Source organism: Oncorhynchus mykiss, chromosome 14 (assembly GCF_013265735.2).
Source record: "Oncorhynchus mykiss isolate Arlee chromosome 14, USDA_OmykA_1.1, whole genome shotgun sequence".
NCBI classification, from domain to species: domain Eukaryota; kingdom Metazoa; phylum Chordata; class Actinopteri; order Salmoniformes; family Salmonidae; genus Oncorhynchus; species Oncorhynchus mykiss.
This window is the reverse complement of record NC_048578.1, coordinates 19,344,361-19,370,100: the sequence shown is the minus strand read 5'-3', so window position 1 is coordinate 19,370,100 and position 25,740 is coordinate 19,344,361. Positions and strand designations below refer to the sequence as shown.

The window sequence follows — 25,740 nt, the reverse complement described above, 5'->3', positions numbered from 1 at the left end:
TTCTTGTTCTTTTGCTCTGGAGTTTTTGATGTACAGTAGTTGATGTACAGTAGCACAGTAGACATGTGAGTGTCAGTTCACTATACCTTCTCTTTAATCCTCTTCGGCCAGCCGTGCTTTTTCATATTGCTATTTAAGTAGCTAAATGTTAAATAATGTAGCATTTTATAGTTGTACATCTTCAACTGAGGAATAACTCATGTCTTTGAATTTAGAAAATACTGTTGTACACTGAGAAGGAGGACAAGGCATAGCTACTGCAGGACTACTGACTGACTAAAGTGCCTGTGAGGTTGAATGGGACCAAGGGAACTGACACCTTTTGGTTTTCCTTTTTGATCGACAGGCGGTCACAGGCAGATGCTTCAATGACAAGGACTTCAGGGGAGGCCTGGAGAATGGGATCCTGCTGTGCGAGTAAGTGTTTTACCATTTTTTTTAAAAACCACCTTCAAGTTACGATCATGACATAAGCTGTACGTACCCTCAACTGTCTTCCTTTGCTGCTCGGCACAATAAGAGTTGCATTTATATGGCTGTTCTGAAACACGACGCAACGCGGAGTGCCTGGATACAGTCCTTAGCCGCGGTATTTTGGCCATATACTAAAAACCTCAGAGGTGCCTTATTGCTGCTATAAACTGGTTACCAATGTAATTAGAGCAGTAAAAATAAATGTTTCGTCATACCCGTGGTCTACGGTCTATATACCACGTCTGCCAGCCAATCAGCATTCAGGGCTCGAACCACCCAGTTTATATTGTACAGTATAAGTAGCCTGACGCACCAGTTAAGTACACTACAGGCGGTCGGTATGTGACCGATCGCCTTGATTCGGTCTTATGTAGCAACATTTGAAATTGTGTTTTTTTTTACAGTGGATGAAATCATAGACACAGAGCTACAAAATGGTATAACATATACTGCATTTGAGGAACAATGGGAAAGTAATTCTGCTTTGAAAGTTGATGAACCTTACTTTTGAGAAATGGCCTTTGAATGCTTTGGTACCTACTGGAGAGCTCTTCTTTGTCTACACCCATTCAGCATCATTCACACCCTCTTAAGCTTTAGCCCCCACACAAACTCTGACCATTTTGCTCACCCTAGCAGAGCTGGTTAGGCTGTTTTCATGTTATCCAGAGTGTTGGTTAACTGTGCTGCTGGCAACAATTTAATTACATTTATTTGCCAACTTTTACTGACACCGACCATATTCAACGGGTGTTGAGCTTTCCTAAATTCATCAGTTATTCTGAGATCTGGTACACTCCGACGAGAGTGCTCTGAAATCGGAGTAGATGGCCAGACTGAATTTACAAACGCATTCGAAATAGTTACTTGCATAGTGGATAATTTTGTTAAGACATGTAGGTAGGTAGCTAGCTAGCTAAACAATGAACCATAATCCCAACTCATGATGTTACTACCCTGCATGAGTCTGCAGGTAGCTAACCTATCAGGTTCAATGGTAGCTAGCTGACATTAACTAGCCAAGCAAATGACTGAGATACGAATAATAAGATCATACACGTAACGTTAGCTTGCGAGTTAGCAAGCTAATGTTAGCTAGCTAACGGTACACTTTAACTTGAAATGAACTACTTTCTTTCAAAATTAGAAACGTGTCATATCTAAAAATGTAGGTTGCTAGAATATTTTACCCGTATACATCATAGATGGACGCGTCTCCTGTCACGGATGCCATGGTTGCCCTTAGTTTGAAGATGTAATTCGGAAACAGGTGTTTTCTCCATCTCCTTAGCTATCATACTTGAATATCATACTGATTTATGTAGTTTTACTACTCGATCCAAAAAAGCCGCATTAGACAGGATTACCTACACATATTGACCAGCTCAAATAGACAGAATGTGTACTATATGGCAAACTAATCCAAACTCATCTCTCAGCATGTCCAGCCCACTCATTATCTCAGCCAATCATGGCTAGCTGGAATGTTGCTGTTTTTTTTCTGTGGCTAAACCTACTGGGCTCGTAATTTAACAATTTTATTCATATTTACGGATGGCATACAAGTTTGTTATTAAGGCACATGAAAGTTCACATGTTCAAGAAGGCATTTCTGTCCCAAAGAAAACGCATTTTGATTTAAAAAAAGTTCACTTTCAAACGGCTCTCCTGTGAAGTAGTGACCCGCAACATACGCCAAGTTTCCTGAATGGGTCACTATGGCTACAGAGTTTGATTTGTTAGTCAGGCTAACTGTACATTACATGCACATTTTAATATTGACTAGATATGTTTGCCATTTGATATATTCACAGTTCTGAGGGGCTTAACCAATCATTTATTCTCTATTTAAAAAGACTGTGGTCCAGGGTTCTTTAATCCCAATTAGATCTACTCTGATAAATTATTTAATATAGATACAGTAAATTAACAATTCAATAACTACAGTAAAGTACTCATTGAGTCTTCAACCCTTTTCCTGTAGCGTGTAAATTGCATGCATCCTCCCAACCATGTCAACTGAATTCTTCACATTGTGGGAACAACTGTGTTATGGCTAGAGTCTCCCTCCTTCCCTTCAGACATGTTCCTCATCCTGTGTTGTGGCTAGAGTCTCCCTTCTTCCCTTCTGAAATGTTCCTCATCCAGTGTTGCGACAATATTCTCCCTCCTTCCCTCCTTACACCTAACCCTTCCCCTATCACACCATCCACAGCCATCCATCTCAATCCAACTCAACCTCTCCACTCTCTTCCACTCAGCGTTTGAGATAGAATCACATTGCCTTCCAGGCATGTCATAACAAGATGGTTATGTCATGTTGGCTCTGGCTTTGATGAGGAACAAAGGGGGAACTATTGTAGTGCATTCCTCAACAACAGGACATAGTAACAGGTCTGGAATCAGATAGGGGGAACTCTTGTTGTACATTCCTCAGGTGAAACAGCAATAACAGGCCTAGGATTAGATAAGATCTCCTCAGGCTCTTTCTAAAAACCTTGCACCTTGGGAGGAAGTTGGAGAATGTCTCCTGTGGACCATGTGTGCTCTCAAAACAAAGGAAGGGCTGGACCACGAGGAAGTTATCTGTTTTGTCTTTGACACCCTTACCTGCTTTTTTCCTCATGTTTAGTTTTTGAGGAGGTTACCTTGAGTGGGGAGGGGGATGTACTTTAGTTAAGTGTTTTAAAGTTTCAGAACATCAAAATGGGGGGGTTTTGCCTCGTGACTTCCCATGTTTTTGACAGATTTTGTTTTTGACAGAAGTGCTTGTGTACAATAACATATTTTAGCTACAGTTATCTGCGTGTTAGTAATTTGTTGTGAACCATGACCTGACAACATTATCCCAACCACTCATGCCCACTTCCTCAGGAATAACTTGACTGGATACACTAAAGCCAGATACACTATCTCAGTGTGTTAGGATGTATGATCGTTCGTCACGTGTTTGTGTGACTGGGTGTGTATTTAAGTCTCTTAAGACCTGTCTGTCACTCTGACTGCAGTCCAAGGCCTGTCTGTGACTCTGACAGCAGTCCAAGGCCTGTCTGTGACTCTAACAGCAGTCCAAGGCTGCGGCTGTGTGCTCCACTGTGCTCCAACTTACCATGGGCCCCTTGAGGGCTGTGAGGACAGAGGTTTTTCCTCTTTGTCTGGTTCTGCCCTGTCATTATCACTATCCACTCCAACTGCTCTGAGACCTGTTCTAATATACATAGGAGTGGGTAGCAGCATGTGTCCTTAAGTCCTTCCATCTGATTTAGAGCCAGTGTCAACGCCAACCTCCCAAGACGGCCACATAGGACACACTCAGGAGGAGGGTCCGTTTTCTGATTCCTTCATTAATTTCTTTCTTTCTTTCTGTCGTCGTAGTCTGTCTGTTTGTTTATTTGTTCTGTCTGTCTCTCAATCTATCCCCCTCTCCCCTTCTCTATCTTCCTCCTACATGAAATGCATACGAATCCTAGCTCTTCAGAGCAACAGATGCTGGATAAGAAACATTGAAGTTCACCAACTCTGGACTTTCTGGTTATGATGATCATTCACATAGAGTTATCTAAGGAAGTTTAGGTCTATAGCCCTCCCTCTATCCATAAAACAAAATACTAAACTGCTTTCTGTCTAAATTATACTGTAAGTGTCTGATGGTATCTGCTGGGACTGTTTCCAACAATGCCTTTACAGATGTTATCCATTCATAGCTGAAGATATTGATGTTTTGTAGAGATATCTGATTGGATTTGAATCAGATGTTTGTGGTTTCATATTATTTTACATTCTCTCTCTCATCGCTCTCTTTCTCTCTCTCAGGTTGCTGAGCTCCATCAAACCTGGCTTGGTGAAGAAGATCAACAGATTACCCACTCCCATCGCTGGCCTGGTATGTTCTCTCCTTCTGCCATCACTCCATTCCTCTCCCCCTCTATCTTCCTCTCCTTCCATTCTTCTCCTCCCTCTGATTCCTCTCATTCTGCCAGCTATTCCCCCCTTTCTCCCTCCATTTAGTTTCCCTATCCTCCCATTCCTGCATCCCTTCCTGCCTCCATCTCCCCCTTCCTTTCACTCTACCATCTATTCCCCCTTTCCTCCCGCCATTTAATTCTCCTATCCTCCTAATCCTCTCCTCCCTCTCCCTTCCTCTCACTCTACCATCTATTCCCCCTTTCCTCCCGCCGTTTAATTCCCCTATCCTCCTATTCCTCTCCTCCCTCCCTCCACCTCTCCCTTCCTCTCACTCTACCTCTATTCCTTTCTGAATAATGTACAGTCTATTCTACACTTTAAATTATTCACAGATAGACAGTACAGAGTCACTCCAACTCCCAAGCTATAAGAAGGCTCAACCTATGTCTGTCAAACAGCTGGGAACAATGGAAGGGTGTAAACCTCACAGTAGTATTCCATTGTGTGTGTCTGTGGGAACGTGTGTGTGTTCATGTGTGTGTGTGTTGCAGCAGGTCTTTCAAGATCTTGTGGAAATGCATCCAGCTCCTCATTACTGTTTTATGTATATAGAGTGATAGCAAAGGAGAGGAGAGGAAGGAAACATATTAGTTATTTGTTCCTTTAGTCCACTCAACCCCCCCCCCCTCCCCCCACTTCCTCTGCGTTGTTTTGGCTTGGCTTGAGTCTGCTGGTTAGCCAGGCCCAGATGTACTGGGACAGCCCAGGGATCCGTTATTAGTGTAAAACGCTGCGAGACTGGCAGCGCTGTTTGACGAGACCCATGGTTATGCTACCTCTGCTCCACATTTTGGTCTTCAAATCGATAGATACAGTAGCCCTTGTATATCTTGACTAGATTTGCTGCTATTATCTTGGTCCGATTTGTCTCTATTGTGAGATAGGAACAGGGTTAGGTAGGTGGCTTTCTAAATGTAATGTGTTACAGTTACTAGTTGCCTGTCCAAAATTATATTCAGTAACACAACCTTTGGATTAACCAAACTGATTAGAAGACAAAAATGTATGTTGTTATGTACAGTTGAAGTCGGAAGTTTACATACACCTTAGCCAAATACATTTTAACTCAGTTTTTCACAATTCCTAACATTTAATCCTAGTAACAATTCCCTGTCTTAGGTCAGTTAGGATCACCACTTTATTTTAAAGTGAAATATCAGAATAATAGCAGAGATAATTATTTATTTCAGCTTTTATTTCTTTCATCACATTCCCAGTGGGTCAGAAGTTTACATACACTCAATTAGTATTTGGTAGCATTGCCTTTAAATTGTTTAACTTGGGTCAAACATATCAGGTAGCCTTCCACAAGCTTCCCACAATAAGTTGGGTACATTTTGGCCGATTCCTCCTGACAGAGCTGGTGTAACTGAGTCAGGTTTGTAGGCCTCCTTGCTCTCACACGCTTTTTCAGTTCTGCCCACAAATTTTCTATGGGATTGAGGTCAGGGCTTTGTGATGGCCACTCCAATACCTTGACTTTGTTGTCCTTAAGCCATTTTGCCCCAACTTTGGAAGTATGCTTGGAGCCATTTGGAAGACCCATTTGCGACCAAGCTTTAACTGCCTGACTGATGTCTTGAGATGTTGCTTCAATATATGCACATCATTTTGCTCCATCATGATGCCATCTAATTTGTGAAATGCACCAGTCCTTCCTGCAGCAAAGCACCCCCACAACATGATTCTGCCACCCCCGTGCTTCACGGTTGGGATGGTGTTCTTCGGCTTGCAAGCCTCCCCCTTTTTCCTCCAAACATAACGATGGTCATTGGCCAAACAAGTATATTTTTGTTTCATCAGACCAGAGGACATTTCTCCAAAAAGTACGATCTTTGTCCCCATGTGCAAACCGTAGTCTGGCTTTTTTTATGGCGGTTGTGGAGCAGTGGCTTCTTCCTTGCTGAGCGGTCTTTCAGGTTGTCGATATAGGACTCGTTTTACTGTGGATATAGATACTTTTGTACCTGTTTCCTTCAGCATCTTCACAAGGTCCTTTGCTTGCTGTTCTGGGATTGATTTGCACTTTTCGCACCAAAGTACGTTCATCTCGAGGAGTCAGAACACGTCTCCTTCCTGAGCGGTATGACGGCTGTGTGGTCCCATGGTGTTTAATACTTGCGTACTATTGTTTGTACAGATGAACGTGGTACCTTCAGGCTCTTGGAAAATGCTCCCAATGATGAACCAGACTAATGGAGGTCTACAATTGTTTTTCCGAGGTCTTGGCTGATTTATTTTAATTTTCCCATAATGTTAAGCAAAGAGGCACTGAGTTTGAAGGTAGGCCTTGAAATACATCCACAGGTACACCTCCAATTGACTCAAATGATGTCAATTAGCCTACCAGAAGCTTCTAAAGCTGTGACATAATTTTCTGGAATTGTCCAAGCTGTTTAAAGGCACAGTCAACTCAGTGTATGTAAACTTCTGACCCACTGGAATTGCGATACGGTGAATTATAAGTTAAATAATCTGTCTGTCTAAACAATTGTTGGAAAAATGACTCGTGTCATGCACGAAGTAGATGTCCTAACCGATTTGCCAAAACCTATAGTTTGTTCACAAGAATTTTGTTGAGTGGTTGAAAAAAATATGTTTAATTACTCCAACCTAAGTGTATGTAAACTTCCGACTTGTATGTTACCAATTGAACGACATCTATTGCAGGATAAATCAATGTTAAAGTTTACATAACTGGCCATATATGGATGTTAAATTTTACTTCATGGGTTGGTTATGTAGGCTTCTTCTAACCCATCGCTTTCTACTACATATAATTTCTGATTAAATTTGATCTTTACATTAATATATATAATTTATAAGTCCAAAAATGGATGTAGCAACTATAGATTGCCCCTTTAAGTTTATCAAAAGCTTTAATTTATTCAATTCAACCATTATTGGGTTCAAATACACATTTAGATTTCTGAACAGCCATCCACAACCACCACAATCTGAGAGCAGCAGTGTGATTCACATCATTGCGCTATATACAGTGGGGAGAACAAGTATTTGATACACTGACGATTTTGCAGGTTTTCCTACTTACAAAGCATGTAGAGGTCTGTCATTTTTATCATAGGTACACTTTTATCATAGGTACAATTCAATTGTGAGAGACGGAATCTAAAACAAAAATCCAGAAAATCACATTGTATGATTTTTAAGTAATTCATTTGCATTTTATTGCGTGACATACGTATTTGATACATCAGAAAAGCTGAACTTAGTATCAAATACTTGTTCTCCACACTGTAGATATCAATAATAAGTGATATCCGTTTCGCCGTAGACTACACCACTACTGTCATCCTTACCGCCAAGCTATTATTCAAGTTGTATAATCTTTGGATGCCGACAGCAGTCGCACCATTGGAAGACATAGCTTGGACTGTAGCCTACAAAAGCCTATTCCTGCTCTTTTCCCTCGATCCATCAAACACATTTGGTGTGTCATCATAGCAAGCTCTGATTTAAACATGCACCTTTTTTTAATGTTCATTTGAATGTCATTGAGTTTACAGAGAAGTTTTTTTTCGCAAAAATCCTTTCTGAATTTAAAAGTAATCCTTGAAGTAATCCTCTAGTTTTTCAAAAGTATCTGTAATCTGATTACAATGTTTTTGCTGGTAACGTAACGGATTACAGTTAATGTTTTTTTGTAATCACTTAGCATTCAATGGCTAACTTGCCTTCAGTGTGAAGTTGCCCGAAAGTACAGCTCTAGGATAAATTTACTGTTAAATGCAAACCTGACCCAAGACCAGCGTCTGGGCGCCACTTCAACCTAATCTTCTACCTTAATGTGTCGGGGCTCCCGAGTGGCGCAGCAGTCTAAGGCACTGCATCTCAGTGCTAGAGGTGTCACTACAGACACCCTGGTTTGAATCCAGTCTGTATCACAACTGGCCATGATTGGGAGTCCCATAGGGTGGTGCACAATTGGCCCAGCGTCACCCGGGTTTGGCCGGTGTAGGCCATCATTGTATATAAGAATTTCTTCTTAACTGAATTGTCTAGTTAAATAAAGGTTAAATAAAAATAAAAAATATATATTAAAAAAAAAAATATATATATATATATATATATATATATATATATATATATATATATATATATATATATATATATATATATATATATATATATATATATATATCTATCTCACAATTGCCCTGTGTCTTCTTTAACTCTGCTCATGGTTTGAAGACCAAATGGTAATGAAACGAGTACAGAAGGGATGAAGAACGGAGGAGAGGAGATGAACAATGGCTGGATAAGAAAGAAAGCGAGAGACAAACATATGCAGAAAAGAAAGGATGAAAGAGAGGAGAACTCAACAGCTGGATGATGGAGGGAGAGAGAGGGGGAGCTAGAACCCAAAATGCAAAAGTGGCAGGCTTCAGTTGAACTGTTTTGAAGGAAGTTTGGTTTGGCCGGGCTTCTCTCTCCCTACTCTCTTATCTAACGGCGTCTCTAATCGCCGCCAACGAGCCTCCTCTGGCTGTTAAGGAACACCAGCAATTACATGCCCTTTCTCTTTTTTACAAACCAGTAACAATGGATTATCTTAATATCTTGTAACAAGTTCAAAGCAAAACAGTTACTTCCTCACTTTGTCAAGATGTTTTTGCTCCACTGTAACACCAGTTAAGTCTTTCAATCTTTCTGGTCTTTCTCTCACTCTCTCTCACTCTCTCTCTCTCCCTCTCACTCTCTCCCACTCTTTTTCTCTCTCTCTCTCTCTCTCTCGAAGTCTCTCTCTTGAAGTCTCATTTTCTGAAGATATCTAAGTTAAGAGCATCAAAAGTCTCTCTCTTCCTCCGTTTCTGTTCTGGACCTACTTTCTGTTTACATGGCTACTGTTTCTCTCCATTACACGTCTAATGATTTCTGTCTATAAGACCTAAGAGAACACTTAATCTGGTGTCGGGTCAGTCTTTCTGCATAGAATTAGAGGGGTTATCAATTATCCATCTACACAAACTGGCCCTCCATCTGCTGGGGACATGAACAAGAAACTAGTGAGTGGGAGGAGGAAAGAGACATTGGTACGTCTTTGATTTGTACTGTATCTGAGTGGGCACAAGCAATTCACGACATAATGCTTTTGCTTTTTGTCATTGAACAAAGCCAAGCAAATACAGGGTTACCAGGGCCATGTTGAGTAGGGAAGCTTTGTGGAACGTTGCAGATAGAAATTTCAAGAGTAGCGCTGTTCAAGTTGCTGTTCAAGTTGCTGTTCACGTCGCTGTTCACGTCGCTGTTCACGTCGGTAGACATGAAGTGCTTTGAAAGGGTGGTCATGCCTCACATCAAATCGAAATGTATTTGTCACATGCGCCGAATACAACGGGTAAAATGCGTACTTTCAACCCTTAACCAAGAATGCAGTTCAAGAAATAAACATCAACACCATCATCACGGAAACCCTAGACCCACTCCAATAAGACTGCTGAACAATTAATCAAATGGCCACCCAGACTATTTGCATTGACACCCCCTCCCTCCCCCCGTTTGTTTTTTACACTACTGCTACTCACTGTTTATTATCGATGCATGGTCACTCTACCCCTACCTACAGTACATGTACAAATTACCTCTAACCTGTACCGCCGCACACTGACTCAGTACCGGTACCCCCTGTATATAGCCTCGTTATTTTATTGTTCCTTTTTTATTTTTTACTTTAGTTTATTTAGTAAATATTTTCTTAACTCTATTTTCTTAAAACTGCATTGTTGGTTAAGGGCTTGTAAGTAAGCTTTTCACGGTAAGGTCAACACGGTGCATGTGACAAATCAAATTTGATTTTAATTTATTTGATCTTTATAATATATTTCTATCTGAACGTTGTGGCCTACTGAACTAGACTAGGCATGTAGACTAGGCATGTAGACTAGGCATGTAGACTAGGCATGTAGACTAGGCATGTAAACCACATGGTTGACTCATGTAGGGTAGGACCTGTACCTGTTATGGTGAATCCTTATGGTTCAACTCAAGGTGCAGGTTTGTGCATCCACACCTTCCTTTTTGAAAATCATATGGATGTGCTCACACACACGCTTGTGCATTGCAGTAACACCTTACATCTGCATATACAAAGAAAAATTCCAGACGAGGCTCTCCCTCTTCCTTCCCCTTCCTGTTACAGCCTAATGGGAAAATGTCTCTGTGGAATTCCTTGTTGTGTAATCAGGGTGGATGGGGAGCAGAGCAGAGTGTGGAATGTTTTACAGGTTGATTGGTAGCTCTTGTCCAGGGCATTAGGAATGCTCAGTGATAGCAAGCCATACTAAGGCACAGTATTAGCAAGCTGTACTGAGACTCAGTGTTAGCAAGCCACACTCCCTGGACTACAGCTGGTTGGCTGGTTGGTTCTTTGGTTTGTTGCTTGTTGTTCTGCTGAAGAGGGCTCGTGGGTTGGTAGCAGACCTGGGTTCATTTCATAGGTCAAATCTTTTATAGTACCTGAGAGTGTTTGCGGTGCACTACATTTAGCTTAAAATTTGCATTTTTGGGAATATTCTGTGTTAGTTCCAGTGTACCATTACACAGAACCTGATAACCATAGATGTCTGTATGACACTGTATAATTGTGAAACACCAGTCATGGCACTGCCTAGAATTTTGACTTGTGATGAGAAGAAACCACTTGTCTGTGAGTTTTAAACTCTCCCCTGCTTATTTGAGTGTTGTCCTTGGCCTTGACTCTGTGAGGTTGGAATCTGAAACAGATCTGTGAGACACCCATCTCCCTCAGCGTAATCTCTGAACCCCGTTCCCCTGGATACTCTATAGGTGTTCTTTCTGGGTGTGAATGCTGGTTCACTTCCCCCCCTGCATCTGTCGTCAGATCGCGTCAGAAAGGTATAGAGTCCATCCAGATTCAGCACCGTAATGTAAAATGATCTGAGGATGGAACATGTTTAATGTCTCTGTACTTCATGCATCATATCAATTAGCTCCTAATATATTTTTTTACTGTTTTAGTTCTATTGGGGAAATATTGTGTCAAGCCCACAGGAATGGAGTTCTCTGCAGATGTCTTTAAGTCTACATGTGTTATCGTGCCTGGTTTTCTCTGACCGTTGTCCATAGTTTTGGTGTCTGAGGGGGGGAAGAGGGCAGTGGCTGGAACACTGTGTGTTGATGTAGACATCAGTGTCTGTCATCAATCGCCTTCCATTACAAGAGGTCGGTGTCGATGTTCTCAGCTGTGGTCTCCACCCAGTTCCCTCTACCAGTGACCCCCTACCCCACACGCGCACACACAAACGGTTCAAACACACAAACACACATACATGTTGTCTGTTATTGTACAAGACGCTTGCTGGACATGGGTTTAAGTGGTTTCCCCTACACATACATGCACATACACAGACCCTTGTCGCTAATATTTCCTCTGTCCGCATGTTCTTTGTTTACGTTTCTGTTATTCTTGGCATCGGGCGACTTGTTGTCGGAAGAGAGCACAGAAGTTTTGGGAGCAGCAGCATTGTGGAGGGAGATGTTTTGGGAGCAGCAGCATTGTGGAGAGAGATGGTTTGGGAGCAGCAGCATTGTGGAGAGAGATGGTTTGGGAGCAGCAGCATTGTGGAGAGAGATGGTTTGGGAGCAGCAGCATTGTGGAGAGATGGTTTGGGAGCAGCAGCATTGTGGAGAGAGATGGTTTGGGAGCAGCAGCATTGTGGAGAGAGAGTTTGGGAGCAGCAGCATTGTGGAGAGAGATGGTTTGGGAGCAGCAGCATTGTGGAGAGAGATGGTTTGGGAGCAGCAGCATTGTGGAGAGAGATGGTTTGGGAGCAGCAGCATTGTGGAGAGAGATGGTTTGGGAGCAGCAGCATTGTGGAGAGAGATGGTTTGGGAGCAGCAGCTTGTGGAGAGAGATGGTTTGGGAGCAGCAGCATTGTGGAGAGAGATGGTTTGGGAGCAGCAGCATTGTGGAGAGAGATGGTTTGGGAGCAGCAGCATTGTGGAGAGAGAGTTTGGGAGCAGCAGCATTGTGGAGAGAGATGGTTTGGGAGCAGCAGCATTGTGGAGAGAGATGGTTTGGGAGCAGCAGCATTGTGGAGAGAGATGGTTTGGGAGCAGCAGCTTGTGGAGAGAGAGTTTGGGAGCAGCAGCATTGTGGAGAGAGATGGTTTGGGAGCAGCAGCATTGTGGAGAGAGATGGTTTGGGAGCAGCAGCATTGTGGAGAGAGATGGTTTGGGAGCAGCAGCATTGTGGAGAGAGATGGTTTGGGAGCAGCAGCATTGTGGAGAGAGATGGTTTGGGAGCAGCAGCATTGTGGAGAGAGATGGTTTGGGAGCAGCAGCATTGTGGAGAGAGATGGTTTGGGAGCAGCAGCTTGTGGAGAGAGATGGTTTGGGAGCAGCAGCATTGTGGAGAGAGATGGTTTGGGAGCAGCAGCATTGTGGAGAGAGATGGTTTGGGAGCAGCAGCATTGTGGAGAGAGAGTTTGGGAGCAGCAGCATTGTGGAGAGAGATGGTTTGGGAGCAGCAGCATTGTGGAGAGAGATGGTTTGGGAGCAGCAGCATTGTGGAGAGAGATGGTTTGGGAGCAGCAGCTTGTGGAGAGAGAGTTTGGGAGCAGCAGCATTGTGGAGAGAGATGGTTTGGGAGCAGCAGCATTGTGGAGAGAGATGGTTTGGGAGCAGCAGCATTGTGGAGAGAGATGGTTTGGGAGCCTCCAGTTTCTTATTTTTTTTCTCCTCTTCATCCATTTTCTTTGTTGTTATTGGTTTCTTGTTAACTGACTACTGGATCACACAGAGTATCTGTGCATGTGTATGGGTTCGCTTCACGCTGCTACAACATGGTAGCTACGGCTTCGCTTCACGCTGCTACAACATGGTAGCTACGGGTTCGCTTCACGCTGCTACAACATGGTAGCTACGGGTTCGCTTCACGCTGCTACAACATGGTAGCTACGGGTTCGCTTCACGCTGCTACAACATGGTAGCTACGGGTTCGCTTCGCGCTGCTACAACATGGTAGCTACGGCTTCGCTTCACGCTGCTACAACATGGTAGCTACGGCTTCGCTTCACACTGCTACAACATGGTAGCTACGGCTTCGCTTCACGCTGCTACAACATGGTAGCTACGGCTTCGCTTCACACTGCTACAACATGGTAGCTACGGCTTCGCTTCACGCTGCTACAACATGGTAGCTACGGCTTCGCTTCACGCTGCTACAACATGGTAGCTACGGCTTCGCTTCACGCTGCTACAACATGGTAGCTACGGCTTCGCTTCACGCTGCTACAACATGGTAGCTACGGCTTCGCTTCACGCTGCTACAACATGGTAGCTACGGGACAAAAACAGTGGAGAAGTTAGCAATGCAGGCATTGTTAAGCGTAACCAACCCGTTACTCAAAATAGGACATTGAAAAACATGAAAGTGTGATTTCACAATGTCTCCACCCAGCCTCCACTTTTTATTAAAAGCATCATTTTTAAACACACCATGTTGTGCCAGACCTCTGTGGCTAACTGGTTTTCACTGGATTCTACTGGACTTATCTGTATTTAACTGGTCTTGATTGCCCTCCTAAACCCTTTCCAAATCCTTTCCATCCTCCTCCTTTCTTCTTCCCCCTGCCAACAATACATTCATCTACCCCTACTACAGGCTTTTAAGATGGAATCCCTCCAATGTAATTCAGCTATGCTAAATGGGAACTGGGAAGTCTCTGGCCAATGGAAGGCCTACTGTATTGACTTCATTACCGTCAGTGATTGGTGAGCCATTTGAAATCTCAAAGCACATTCTTACTGGGTGTTGCATAGCCAATCAGGCTCCCTCAAGTTGTAAGCGAATAGTTTGGAATTTTCAAGAAGGTTTTGTTTGTAGTGTGCTTGGTGAAGTATTTTTGGAGGTTTCAGTATATGTATTTCTCTAAGTGGAAACAATCTTTATTTAAATCATTAATTTCTCCATACCCCTTTAACCCTATTCTCAATCATCTGGTAGAGCATGTTTTAACAATTAATTTTGAAGTGGATATGAAAGAAATTTTCGCTTGAACTTGATTGGTCAACTCCCCAGCCCTCGTGGATGAATTTACATAATTTGTATTATTTTGGGTTGCTGCAGTTCAGTGTTGTGGCTCTCTAACTTCGCCCACTTCGAGGGCTGTAAGAATACTCTAAATCTGTCACCAAAGATAAGGGATAAAAGGCAGGAGGAATTTAGTTGTTGAGGTATTCATATTGCACCATTCCTGTTAGTAGAGACGTTGAAGAGTAGAAATATGAAAATAAATGGTTAAAATGTAAAAAGGCTAAAAAGCAACAAATCAACAAATGTGCTCAACCAGGTGGTTAATATGTCAGTAAAGGGTATGGTGGACTAAGAATAGGGTACATTTAGTTTGTATTTTTAAAAAAATGCTTATTTTGGTGAAAAATATGATTTGAATAGTTGACAACATACAGTAAATTGGTGAAACAACATTTCATGACCCATTGGGTCAATTATCACTATTCAGACTTAAGGTTGCTTATAAAGTAATGTCTATAATATATATATATTTTTTAACTGCACTTTGTCATATATTATCTCAAAATGTAGTCTGAATATGTGTGAAACATGGTGGAAGAAGCTGGATCATTTTGAAATTAAAGGGGAAAAAATTAACAGTATTGCACTACTATTTATTAACTGGGTGGTTCGAGCCCTGAATGCTGATTGGCTGAAAGTCGTGGTAGACCGTGTACCACAGGTATGACTAAACATATATTTTTACATTTCTATTTACGTTGGTAACCAGTTTATAATAGCAATAAGGCACCTCAGGGGTTTGTGATATATGGCCAATATACCACGGCTAAGGGCTGTGTCCTAGCACTCTGTTGCTTTGCGTTGTGCGTAAGAACAGCCCTTAGCCGTGGTATATTGGCCATATACCACCCGAAAACGCTTCAATGTAAGTCAATATTCATGTTTGGACATAAAAACTGACATCATGTAACTTTTCTTACCTACCTATGAAAGCCATTGAAGCTGACCTAAAGTAAGTTTTGTAATATTGATGAAATTAGTATTCCACAATCATAAATCATGGGCATTAACATGGAGTCGGTTCCCCCTTTGCTGCCATAACAACCTCCCCTCTTCTGGGAAGGCTTTCCACTAGATGTTGGAACATTGCTGCGGGTACTTGCTTCCATTCAGCCACAAGAGCGTTAGGGACATCGGGCACTGGTGTTGGGCGATTAGGCCTGACTCGCAGTTGGCGTTCCAATTCATCCCAACGGTGTTTGATGGAGTTGAGGTCAGGGCTCTGTGCAGGCCAGTCAAGTTCTTCCACACCGATCTCAACAAACCATTTCCGTATGGACCTGACTTTGTTCACGGGGGCATTGTCATGTTGAAACAAGAAAGGAAATGTATAGTTGGCACTATGCAGTCGGGCAGGTAGCGTTCTCCTGGCATCCGCCAAACCCAGATTCGTCCGTCTGATTGCCAGATGGTGAAACGTGATTCATCTCTCCGGAGAACGCATTTCCACTGCTCCAGAGTCCAGTAGCGGCGAGCTTTACACCACTCCAGCTGACGCTTGGCATTGCGCATGGTGATCTTAGGCTTGGAAATGCATTTTTGAATCTCCTGAAGAACAGTTTTTGTGCTAACATTGCAGTTTTGAACTTGGTTGTGAGTGTTGCAACCGAGCAGCGGTGAGTGTTGCAACTCGGCGGTCCCGTTCTGTGAGCTTTTGTGACCTACCACTTTGCGGCTGAGTCGTTGTCGCTCCTAGATAATAGGAGTAACAACAATAATAATAACAGCATTTACACTTGACCGGGGCATCTCCAGCAGGGCAGAAATTTGACGAACTGACTTGTTGGAAAGGTGGCACCCTATGACGGTGCCACGTTGAAAGTCACTGAGCTCTTCAGTAAGGCCATTCTACTGCCAATGATTGTTTATGGAGATTGCATGGCTGTGTGCTTGATTTTATATACCTGTTAGCAACGGGTGGGGCTGAAATAGCCAAATCCAGTCATTTGAAGGGGTGTCTACATACTTTTCTATATATAGTGTATATAGATATGGAACATTATTTGTCTTTTTTTTTATTAACTTTTATTTAACCAGGGAAAAACACATTGATACCTTGGTCTCATTTGCAAATGTGAACAATACAGAAAAGAAAAGTATATACAATTTAAAACACAAAATTAAATAAATATCAAATATTATATACACAATAAACAAAACAAGCACATTTATAAATACAAATATCCCTAGCCTTTCTCCTAAACTGACCCAGAGACAACAACATATCCAAATGAAACGTTACTTGGAGATTATTCCACATGATAGGGGCCTGTTAGGAAAAAGCAGATTTACCGAACTCTGTGGATACACGTGGAGTCTCCAGCATTAACCAACCCTGTGATCTAGTGTTGTAATCTGAGTTTCAACATTTCAACAATTATAAGTAAATTGGTAGTTTATTGAGTAAGGCTTTATAAACAAAAATAGAATAATGACGTGACCTGTGTGTTTTTAGAGAGGTCCAACCAACTTTATGATAAAGGATGTCGTGGTGAGTGTCAACTGTCCTAAGTTATAAAACAAAGTCCGCTATGATAAACATATAGATGGGAAGAACAAAACCTTGTAGACCTTGAAATGCATGTCAATAGTTTTTATCAGTGTGTATGCAGTGCTGATTTGTTGATTTTGTCTTTTACATATCCTGCCGGCAGAGCAATATTCATTCACACCCTCTGTGTGTGTGTGTGTGTGTGTGTGTGTGTGTGTGTGTTTATGGGTGGGGTCTCCTCTTCAGGGAAGCAGAGATGGGACTCTCCCAAACGTACAGGAAGCCCGGGGGGGGGGGGGGGGGGGGGGCTTAGCACAGTGAGAAATGCTCTGAAATGTGAGAAAATCCAGAGAGAGGGAGAACGGGAGAGAAGAGAAAGAGGCTGGGAACTGGAGAAGAGAAGGGGACAGGAGCCGTAGCAGGATCAGGTTGCACTGACAGAACAAAGGACTGCAGGACACCTGGCAAGCTCTGAGAGAGAGAGAGACACCCAACTCTTACACTAGCCCAAGCCAATGGCATGTACCAAATGCTCTGCTCACACTTACTGGTCTGAGGCCAAACCACACTTTATTGAACACACAGCCTTCACTATCTCATCCTGGAATATCCAAGGAGGGGGGAATCAATCATTTCCAGGCCCAGGGGTATGTACTAGTCTGTGGCGACCTAAATGCCAGAACTGGACAAGAACCTGACTCCCTCAGCACACAGGGGGACAAATACCTGGAGGTGAAAGCATTCCCCCCCCCCCCCCCCCCCATATGCCCCCCTCGGCACAACTACGTCAACATAACCAACAAAAAACTCCTACAGCTCTGTCACACACGCTGGGTATGTACATAATCAATGGTAGGCTTCGAGGGGACGGTAGGTATACCTATAGCTCATCTCTTGGCAGTAGTACTGTAGACTACCACTGGCCCCAACCCAGAGTCTCTCAGAGCGTTCAGTCAACCCGCTCACACCCCTATCAGATCACAGCAAAATCCCTGTCATTCTAATATGAACCAACTCTCCAATCTTTTTGGCCCTATAACAAAGAACAAACATCAAAAACACATATAAATCTTAGTCAACTATTAAAGAATACAAGAACCCACTGGAATCTCCAATTAAATTGAATAACTAACCCTCCGACCCAAAAGGCCTAAATGTCCTTAATGAAATGATCAAATATACAGACCACAAATTCCAATTGGCTATACTAAAACTCTTTAACATCATCCTTAGCTCTGGCATCTTCCCCAATACCTGGAACCAAGGACTGATCACCCAATCCACAAAGTGGAGACAAATTTGACCCCAATAACTACCGTGGGTTATGCGTTAACAGAAACCTTGGGAAAATCCTTTGTATTATCATTAACAGCAGACTCGTATATTTCCTCAGTGAAAACAATGTACTGAGCAAATGTCAAATTGGCTTTTTACCAAATTATTGTATGACAGATTACATATTCACCCTGCACACCCCAAAGCTGTAAACACAAGCTTTACACAAGCATAGATATCATCCTAACCAACTTGCCCTCTAAATACACCTCTGCTGTTTTCAACCAAGATCTCAGCGATCACTGCCTCATTGCCTACTTCCGTAATGGGTCAGCGGTCAAGCGACCTCCACTCATCACTGTCAAACGCACCCTGAAACACTTAATCGACCTGGCCGGGGTATCCTGGAAGGATATTGATCTCATCCCGTCAGTAGAGGATGCCTAGTTATTTTTTTGTTAAATGCCTTCCTCACCATCTTAAATAAGCATGCCCCATTCAAGAAATTTAGAACCAGGAACAGATATAGCCCTTGGTTCTCTCTATACCTGACTGCCCTTAAAACCTCTTTGGGATAGGGGGTAGCATTTTCACTTTTGGATAAATAGCGTGCCCAATTTCAACTTCCTGCTACTCAATATAAGATATTATTAGTATATTCGGATAGAAAACACTCTGAAGTTTCTAAAACTGTTTGAATCATGTCTGTGAGTATAACAAAACTTATGTAGCAGGCAAAACCCCAAGGACTAACCATTCAGAATTCTTTATTTTTGAGGTCACTGTCTGTTCATTGGGTTCTCATAGGGAAACAATATTTTTTAGGCAGTTGTTTGCAGTTCCTACCGCTTCCACTGGATGTCACCAGTCTTTAGAATTTGGTTGAGGTTATTCCTTTGTGCATCCTGGAAAAGGGTAACGCTGTTGAGAGTTGGCCAAGACTTGAAAAGTAGCATTAGTTTCCTCTCGTCCTCTATTGAAAACAGATCGATTTACTAACGTTTAAAAATACCTAAAGTTGTATTACAAAAGTATTTTGAAATGTTTTGGCAAAGTTTACAGGTAACTTTTGAGATATTTTGTAGTGACTTTGCGCAAATTGGAAGATGATTTTTTTTCTGGATCAAACGCGCCAAATAAATGGACATTTTAGATATATATGGACGGAATTAATCGAACAAGAGGACCATTTGTGATGTTAATGGGACATATTGAAGCTCATCGCAGGTAAGGCATGTTTTTTATTTTATTTCTGTGTTTTGTGTAGCACCTGCAGGGTTGAAATATTATTTCTCTCTTTGTTTACTGCTGTGCTATCATCAGATAATAGCTTCTTATGCTTTCGCCGAAAATACTTTTTGAAATCTGATGTGTTGGCTGGATTCACAACGAGTGTAGCTTTAATTTGTTATCTTGCATGTGTGATTTAATGAAAGATAGAATTTTATAGTATTTTATTTGAAATTGGCTCTGCATTTTCCCTGGCAATTGGCCAAGTGGGACATTTGCGTCCCCCTATCCCAGAGAGGGTAACCAACACAAAAACATCCTATGGTGTTCTGCATTAGCATCGAACAGCCCCCAAGATATGCTACTTTTCAGGGAAGTTAGAAACCAATATACACAGGCAGTTAGAAAAGCCAAGGCTAGCTTTTTCAAGCAGAAATTTGCTTCCTGCAACACAAACTCAAAAAAGTTCTGGGACACTGTAAAGTCCATGGAGAACAAGAACACCTCCTCCCAGCTGCCCACTACACTGAAGATAGGAAACACTGTCACCACCGATAAATCCACTATAATTGAGAATTTCAATAAGCATTTTTCTACGGCTGGCCATGCTTTCCACCTGGCTACCCCTACTCTGGTCAACAGCACTGTACCCCCCACAGCAACTCACCCAAGTCTTCCCCATTTCTCCTCACAAATCCAGTCAGCTGATATTCTGAAAGAGCTGCAAAATCTGGACCCCGACAAATCAGCTGGGCTAGACAACCTTTCTTTCTTTCTAAAATGATCTGCCGAAATTGTTGCAACCCCTATTACAAGCCTGTTCAACCTCTCTTTCGTGTCATCTGAGATTCCCAAAGATTGGAAAGCAGCTGCGGTCATCCCCCTCTTCAAAGGGGAGACACTCTAGACCCAAACTGCTACAGACCTATATCTATCCTACCCTGCCTTTCTAAGGTCTTCAAAAGCCAAGTCAACAAACAGATTACCGACCATTTCGAATCCCACCGTACCTTCTCCGCTATGCAATCTGGTTTCAGAGCTGGTCATGGGTGCACCTCAGCCACACTCAAGGGCCTAAACGATATCTTAACCGCCATCGATGATAAACAATACTGTGCAGCCGTATTCATTGACCTGGCCAAGGCTTTCAACTCTGTCAATCACCACATCCTCATCGGCAGACTCGACAGCCTTGGTTTCTCAAATGATTTTCTCGCCTGGTTCACCAACTACTTCTCTGATAGAGTTCAGTGTGTCAAATCAGAGGGCCGGTTGTCCGGGCCTCTGGCAGTCTCTATGGGGGTGCCACAGGGTTCAAATCTTAGGCCGACTCTCTTCTCTGTATACAGCAATGATGTCACTCTTGCTGCTGGTGAGTCTCTGATCCACCTCTACGCAGACGACACCATTCTGTATACTTCTGGGCCTTCTTTGGACACGATGTTAACAACCCTCCAGACGAGCTTCAATGCCATACAACTCTCCTTCCATGGCCTCCAACTGCTCTTAAATACAAGTAAAACTAAATGCAGGCTGTTCAACCGATCGCTGCCTGCACCTGCCCGCCCGTCCAGCATCACTACTCTGGACGGTTCTGAAATATGTGGACAACTACAAATACCTAGGTGTCTGGTTAGACTGTAAACTCTCCTTCCAGACTCACATCAAACATCTCCAATCCAAAGTTAAATCTAGAATTGGCTTCCTATTTCGCAACAAAGCATCCTTCACTCATGCTGCCAAACATACCCTCATAAAACTGACCATCCTACCGATCCTCGACTTCGGCGATGTCATTTACAAAATAGCCTCCAATACCCTACTCAATAAATTGGATGCAGTCTATCACAGTGCCATCCGTTTTGTTTACTATGGTGCTATGATCCGATAATAGCATCATTTGCTTTCGCCCGAAAAGCCTTTTTTGAAATCTGACATGTTGGCTGGATTCACAACACGTGTAGCTTTAATTTGGTATCTTACGTGTGATTTCATGAAAGTTAGATTTTTATAGGAATTTATTTGAATTTGGCGCTCTGCATTTTCTCTGGCTTTTGGCCAAGTGGGATGCTACCATCCCACATATCCCAGAGAGGTTAACAAACTATAGCTTTGGCAAGTCTGTTAGGACATCTACTTTGTGCATGACATGTCATTTTCCCAACAATTGTTTAGAGACAGATAATTTCACTTATAATTCACTGAATCACATTCCAGTGAAGGTTACATACATACACTAAGTTGACTTCGCCTATAAACAGCTTGGGAATTTCCAGAAAATGATGTCATGGCTTTAGAAGCATCTGATAGGCTAATTGACATTTGAGTCAATTGGAGGTGTGCCGGTGGGTGTATTTCAAGGCCTACATTTAAACTCAGTGCCTCTCTGCTTGACATCATGGGAAAACCAAAAGAAATCAGCCAAGACCAACACCTGGTTCATCCTTGGGAGCAAATTCCAAACGCCTGAAGGTACCACGTTCATCTGTACAAACAATATTACGCAAGTATAAACACCATGGGACCACGCAGCCGTCATACCACTCAGGAAGGAAACGCGTTCTGTCTTCTCGAGATTAACGTACTTTGGTACGATCTTTGTCCCCATGTGCATTTGCAAACCGTAGTCTGGCGTTTTTATGGCGGTTCTGGAGCAGTGGCTTATTCCTTGCTGAGCGGCCTTTCAGGTTATGTCGATAAAGGACTTGTTTTACTGTGGATATAGATACTTTTGTACCTGTTTCCTCCAGCATCTTCACAAGGTCCTTTGCTGTTGTTCTGGGATTGATTACGTTCATCTCTAGGAGACAGAACGCGTCTCCTTCCTGAGCGGTATGATGGCTGCGTGGTCCCATGGTGTTTAAACTTGCGTAATATTGTTTGTACAGATGAATGTGGTTCTAGGGTTTCTGGCATAATGGTGTTGATGGGAGCCATGACCAGTCTTTCAAAGCACTTTATGGCGTCTGATGTGATTATGTCCTCTCTAAGTAATATTCTGTCTTCTCTCTTCCTTCAGGACAACCTGAGTGTGTTCCTGCGTGGCTGTGAGGAGCTGGGACTGAAGGGCTCTCAGCTGTTTGACCCTGGGGACCTGCAGGACATATCCACACGCCCCAACGCCAAGTAAGACATCACACACACCTGCTTCCCTGTCTGTCTGGCTGGTTGACTGGCTGGTTGGCTCACTGTCCAGTAGGTGGTCAGTAGGGTGGTTGAACAGTTGTTCGGTCTGTCTTTCAGCCTGCCTGTCTTTCAGCCTGCCTGCCTGCCTGTCTGCCTGTCTATACAGTTGAAGTCGGAAGTTTACATACATCTGAGCCAAATACATTTCAACTCAGTTTTTCACAATTCCTGACATTTAATCCTAGTAAAAATTCCCCGTCTTAGGTCATTTAGGATCACTACTTTTTTTTTAAGAATGTGAAATGTCAAAATAATAGTAGAGTGATTTTATTTCAGCTTTTATTTCTCATCACATTCCCAGTGGGTCAGAAGTTTACATACACTAAATTAGTATTTGGTAGCATTGCCTTTAAATTGTTTAACTTGGGTCAAACGTTTCGGGTAGCCTTCCACAAGCTTCCCACAGTAAGTTGGGAGAATTTTGGCCCATTCCTGAGTCAGGTTTGCAGGCCTCCTTGCTCACACATGCTTTTTGAGTTCTGCCCACAAATGTTCTATAGGATTGAGGTCAGGGCTTTGTAATGGCCACTCCAATACCTTAACTTTGTTGTCCTTAAGCCATTTTGCCACAACTTTGGAAGTATGCCTGGGGTCATTGTCCATTTGGAAGACCCATTTGCGACCAAGCTTTAATTTCCTGACTGATGTCTTGAGATGTTGCTTCAATATATCCACATAATTTTCCTACCTCTTGATGCCATCTATTTTGTGAAGTGCACCAGTCCCTCCTGCAGCAAAGCACCCCCACAACATGATGCTGCCACCCCCGTGCTTCACAGTTGGTATGGTGTTCTTCGGCTTGCAAGCATCCCCCTTTTTCCTCCAAACATAACAATGGTCATTGGCCAAACAATTCTATTTTTGTTTCATCAGACCAGAGGACATTTCTCCAAAAAGTACGATCTTTGTCCCCATGTGTAGTTGCAAACCGTTATCTGGCTTTATGGCGGTTGTGGAGCAGTGGCTTCTTTCTTGCTGAGCGGTCTTTCAGGTTATGTCGATATAGGACTCGTTTTACTGTGGATATAGATTGTTTTTTACCGGTTTCCTCCAGCATCTTCACAAGGTCCTTTGCTGTTGTTCTGGGATTGATTTGCACTTTTTGCACTAAATTACGTTAATCTCTAGGAGACAGAACGCGTCTCCTTCCTGAGCGGTATGACGGCTGCGTGGTCCCATGATGTTTATACTTGCGTATTATTGTTTGTACAGATGAACGTGGTACCTTCAGGCGTTTGGAAATTGCTCCCAAGGATGAACCAGATTTGTGGAGGTCTACAGTTTTTTTTCTGAGGTCTTGGCTGATTTCTTTTGATTTTCCCATGATGTCAATTAAAGAGGCACTGAGTTTGAAGGTAGGCCTTGAAATACATCCACAGGTACACCTCCAATTGACTCAAAAGTCAATTAGCCTATCAGAAGCTTCTAAAGCCAAGACATAATGTTCTGGAATTTTCCAAGCTGTTTAAAGGCACGGTCAACTCAGTGTATGTAAACGTCTGACCCACTGGAATTGTGATACAGTGAATTATAAATTAAATAATCTGTCTGTAAACAATTGTTGGAAAAATGACTTGTGTCATGCACAAAGTAGATGTCCTAACCGGCTTGTTTGTTAACAAGACATTTGTGGAGTGGTTGAAAAACGAGTTTTAATGACTCCAACCTAAGTGTATGCAAACTTCCAATTTCAACTATCTCTGTATCCATCTCCCTGTCTGTCCGTCTTTGTATTTTCATCCATGTGTTTGATCTATTTCCATCCATTTGCTTGTCTTTCTACATCACTGTGTGTCTGCTATTTCAACAGTACAGTAATTAGTAGCTCTCGGGAAGACAGTTCAGTGGAAGTGTGACTCTACTGTATGCAACATAACAAAGCAGTATCTGTTAGGTACAACTGGTCATTGACAAAATATTACAGTATGCTATATCCAGAGATTGTGATGTTGTAGCTGTTGCTAGGTGACTGGGTGTTTCCCCCCCAACTGTCCTGGTGCCAGAACTACTCTGTCAGTAGCGATAGAGAGACTGAGGGAGAGACGGAGACGGGGGGGGAGAGGGAGGCAGACGGAGAGGGGGGGAGAGGGAGGCAGACGGAGAGGGGGGGAGAGGGAGGCAGACGGAGATGGGGAGAGGGAGGCAGAAGGAGATGGGGAGAGGGAGGCAGACGGGGAGAGGGAGGCAGACGGGGAGAGGGAGGCAGACAGACGGGAAGAGGGAGGCAGACAGACGGGGAGAGGGAGGCAGACGGGGAGAGGGAGGCAGACGGGGAGAGGGAGGCAGACGGGGAGAGGGAGGCAGACGGAGAGGGGGAGGCAGACGGAGAGGGGGAGGCAGACGGAGAGGGGGAGGCAGACGGAGAGGGGGAGGCAGACGGAGAGGGGGAGGCAGACGGAGATGGGGAGGCAGACGGAGATGGGGAGGCAGACGGAGATGGGGAGGCAGACGGAGATGGGGAGGCAGACGGAGATGGGGAGGCAGACGGAGATGGGGAGGCAGACGGAGATGGGGAGGCAGACGGGGGGGGGGGGGAGACGGGGGGGGGAGGAGAGAGACGGGGGGGAGAGGAGAGAGACGGGGGGAGAGGAGAGAGACGGGGGGGGAGGGGGGGGGGGGGGGAGGAGAGAGACGGGGGGGGGGGAGAGACGAGAGGAGAGAGACGGGGGGGAGAGGAGAGACGGAGATGGGGAGGGAGGGAGACGGGGAGAGGGAGACGACGGGGAGACGAGAGGGAGGGAGATGGGGAGAGGGAGACGGGAGGGAGACGGGGGGAGAGGGAGACGGGGAGGGAGACGGGGGGGGGGGGAGGGAGACGGGGGGGGAGGGAGACGGGGGGAGAGGGAGACGGGGGGAGAGGGAGACGGGGGGAGAGGGAGATGGGGAGGGAGACGGGGGTAGGGAGACGGGGGTAGAGGGGGGAGGGAGACGGGGAAGAGGGAGACGGGGGGGGACGGGGGGAGAGACGACGGGAGGGAGACGGGGGGAGAGGGAGACGGGGGGGAGAGACGACGGGAGGAGAGGGAGATGGGGAGAGACG

At 43.8% G+C, this 25,740-nt stretch overlaps 1 protein-coding gene across 7 annotated transcripts in view; it reads left to right on the top strand.

Annotated features, from left to right (window-relative positions):
* The window catches only part of limch1b (LIM and calponin homology domains 1b), a 145,848-nt gene that overhangs the window by 58,945 nt on the left and 61,163 nt on the right, over positions 1 to 25,740 (top strand). For all 7 annotated transcript variants that reach the window (XM_036943114.1, XM_036943110.1, XM_036943111.1 and 4 more), the window contains exons 2-4: positions 347 to 417; positions 4,288 to 4,357; positions 22,534 to 22,640. In XM_036943114.1, coding sequence (XP_036799009.1) covers positions 347 to 417; positions 4,288 to 4,357; positions 22,534 to 22,640 — 248 coding nt within the window. The remainder of the gene's footprint in view (positions 1 to 346; positions 418 to 4,287; positions 4,358 to 22,533; positions 22,641 to 25,740) is intronic.